Genomic DNA, 3,468 nt, shown 5'->3' with positions numbered 1-3,468 from the left:
CAGATGTGTGTGCTGGTGGCAGAAACAGCCGTGACTAGCACTCCGTCTGTTCCAGTGCTTTTGCGTTGTGCTGTGTTTTGCCTGAAACTGATTCTGCTGTGTCTGTTCCTCACCCACCCTCTCAGCCTCTTTGCTTTTGTCCCAACTCCTCAGTTTTCTCTCAGATCCAGCTGTTACAGCCACATCCCTGTTTTGCTGAACTTTAGTTGGTTTGGGTTTTTTTGCGGGGGGGCAGGTTGGGGGTGGGGGGCTTTACTGTGCAACTTGGGGGAATCCTCGTTCCCAGACCAAGGATTGAACCTATGCCCTCTACAGTGGAAGTATGGAGTCCTAACCAGTGCATCACCAGGGAATTCCCAGTCTGATCATCTTTAATGGATGAATTTAGCCCATTGGCATGAACTGTGACTATCGACGGAAGACATGATAGTCTCACTTTTGACAAATTACCTTATCTTTCTGTCTACCTTGTTTTCCTTGTGCTTTTTTGTGCTTTTTCTAGCTTTTGGATGTTTTCTCTTTTCTCTATGAAGTTGGAACTTAAATATTTTATTTCTAATCTTCTAGTAGATTCTTTGAGACCAAGACTGTTAATGTCCATCCCTGCCCCACTGTTCTGGGGTCGAGGGTGTCCCATGCCAGGACCCTGACTGGCGCTCCCCCGACCTCCATGGCACTAGCCGTCCCAGGCCAGCAGCTTTCACTCACCTTTTCTCTGGAAGAATGTTTGGATCAGGGAAAGCTTCCACAGGAGCTGACGCTTGAGGTCAGATCCAAATAGTGATTCCGAGTTATCGTTGGGCAGGGCTGGGATGGGGCAGGGATGTGTGAGCAGGACCTTCCAGCAAAGACAATAGGCTGGGCAACAAGAAGCAGGAGGCTTGTTCAGAGGCTTGACTTTCTGATTTTCATGGCTATTTTTATGCACTTGTGTTGCCTCTGGTGTCTTACTGACCTCTTTGCCTTCTAATTAGTTGACAATTGATTTTCCTGGGTTTTCTAGGTCTGCACTCACATCATTTCAGATGGTGATAAGAGCAAGCATGAGTTCAACCCTTGCCCCATGTTGAGTGCTGTTTTGTCTGCTGTGTGACCTGTACCATCCTTCATGAGGTGGTTATCACTGTTCCCAGGACAGAGGAAATGAGCCCTTGCACCAAGTAACATACCAAAATGGTGCACAATTCCTAGTGAGTGATGCAGTTTCAGTATGAAATTTTTGACCTTCATGTGGTAATTTTCTAAGGAACTCACGTACCAAGTATGCTGAGCCATCTAGTTCAACAAAGGCATGTTTCAAGTACTTTCAGGGTAGTTGCAGGGTGTCTTGGTTACTTGTCCTAAACATCTGTGCTACCTCTGGTATCAAGCCCCATGTTGCTCATCTGCGGCTGGGTCCGGATGGAGTGAGTACTGGCTGCGTTCTGTTTACCACATTCTGTAATTTTCCTGTCCTTCTTCTCTTCTTTGGCTCCTTCATTCCCTTCTTTTATTCCTTCATCTTGTTTCTTCTGGTCAAGATCAACCTTCCAGGGTGGAGTGTTCAGGTCAAGTGGGTTTCGATGCCCTTAAGTATAATATTCTCTTTACTCTTAGACTGGCATCAGTATGATGATATAATTTGTATGAGGCCCCCTGGGATACTTCAGAAATGGATGAATCATATAACAGATGGTACGAGGAAAGAGTTGGTGAAAGGGAAGCAGTTCTCAGCTGCAGTCATGCTGGATCGCATCTTCAGCATTCTTGAAACCTGGAATGCCATCAATTTACAGAACTTTTTCACCCAGTTCCAGCAGTTCTATAATGTCATTCGTGTGCCCATGATCTATGAAGGAGAAGAACAGCCATGGATTGCTCTACAGTATGAAGAGAAAAAGGTACCAGGGGTGTCAGCAACATCTCCCTTTTCTGTCTCCTGGGCATTCAGCATCACCTCACCATCTAGTGGCCAGATGACTCAGTGGATGGGGATGGATGGGGACAGGCTATTTCAGCCTCTTGTCTCCTAGCGCCACCACTAGGGAATTCTTTGTCCTCCTCATTTTTTGTCTCCTCCCACGTCCTCACTAGGGCTTCCCTGGCGGCTCAGATGGTAAAGAATCTGCCTGCATTGCAGGAGACCTGGGTTCAATCCTGGGGTTGGGAAGATCCCCTGGAGAAGGGAATGACAACCCACTCCAGTTTTCTTGCCAAGAAAATCCCATGGACAGAGGAGCTTGGCAGGCTACAGTCCATGCGGTTACAAAGAGTAGGACACAACTGAGGGACTAACACTTTCAGTTCAACTCCTCTAGACCCACCTCCATGCCTGGTCCCACCCTTCCCCTCCACTACCTGGTCCCACTTCCTCACCTGCCCTCTACTGGTCCTACCTCCTCACCTGCCCTTTCCTTCCATGACAAGAAGACTGGCATCCTCCTCCACGGCATCTCCAGCTACTGTGTGGTATGGCTTAAGCATTTTTGAGACAGAACTGGAGCCACGTCTGAGATGACTAGTGAACTCTTATAAGGCTCAGGACCCCAACCTGAGATCCTCTCCAGCATACTGAGGCCTCTGGATGTACCACTGCTGGTACCTCCCAAAGTCCCAGGGCAAGGGGATGCTCAGGGTTTGGTGGGGAGGCAGGTAGAGGGTGACTCCTCCCCAGAGATTTCCCTGCCCCTCATTCCTGAGGGCCCTCCCCAGCTCACAGGAAACGAAGCTCAGTGACAGGCAGGTCCTGACACCTCTGGTGTGTTCAATGCCATGGTTGTGTGTTTTCCTTTTCTCCTGGGATCAGGTGAGGAAGCACCTGTGGGAGTGTTTGACAAAGAAAATGGCACCATTTCTGAAAACCGGTGGGGACCCTCTGCCTGAAGACTGCCCAGTGAAGAGTAAATTGAGAATGGGCATGATTGTCCTTTTGTTAGTGGAAAAATTCAACTTCTTCTTACTGGAAAAAGAGCTGGCCTCACTCTGTCACCTCCTTCACTCAGATGCCACATCACCAGATGCCTTTTGCAGGGACCTGAAACACATCTTGGAAACATCTCAGAGGTAGTATGTGTGTGTGTAAAGATTTCCTAGCTCTCTAATGGTGTTTGTCTGATTATAAAAATAAGAGCTTGTCATAGAATGGATGAAAACATACAAGAAAAAAATGACCTGTAATTTTACCACTCACTATTGTCATTTCAGTGTTTGTCAGTCGAGCCTTTTTCTGGTCTATGTACTGTTTTTCATTTTATTACACATTCTATTGAGTACTTGCTTTTGAGAGGTTTTGAGATGTATCTCTTTGAGGAGATACCCCTTGTCCAAGGTAAGGAGCAGTGGCTGCACTTTGCTGGAGCAGCCGTGAAGAGATACCCCACGTCCAAGGTAAGAGAAACCCAAGTAAGACGGTAGGTGCTACAAGAGGGCATCAGAGGGCAGACGCACTGAAACCATACTCACAGAAAACTAGTCAATCTAATCACACTA

General features: G+C 47.4%; 1 protein-coding gene across 1 annotated transcript in view; it reads left to right on the top strand.

Annotated features, from left to right (window-relative positions):
- LOC104993660 (E3 ubiquitin-protein ligase RNF213-like) overlaps positions 1-3,468 on the top strand; it is a gene marked incomplete at its 3' end in the record, with an annotated part of 80,563 nt that overhangs the window by 34,227 nt on the left and 42,868 nt on the right. Inside the window, exons 10-11 of the mRNA XM_010846989.1 lie at positions 1,597-1,880; positions 2,786-3,042. Of these exons, the coding sequence (XP_010845291.1) occupies positions 1,597-1,880; positions 2,786-3,042 (541 nt within the window). The remainder of the gene's footprint in view (positions 1-1,596; positions 1,881-2,785; positions 3,043-3,468) is intronic.

The sequence above is a fragment of the Bison bison genome, unplaced genomic scaffold (assembly GCF_000754665.1).
Source record: "Bison bison bison isolate TAMUID 2011002044 unplaced genomic scaffold, Bison_UMD1.0 scf7180017849302, whole genome shotgun sequence".
NCBI lineage: Eukaryota > Metazoa > Chordata > Mammalia > Artiodactyla > Bovidae > Bison > Bison bison.
Note: the sequence above shows the minus strand (reverse complement) of the source record. Positions and strands in the feature narration are given on the sequence as shown.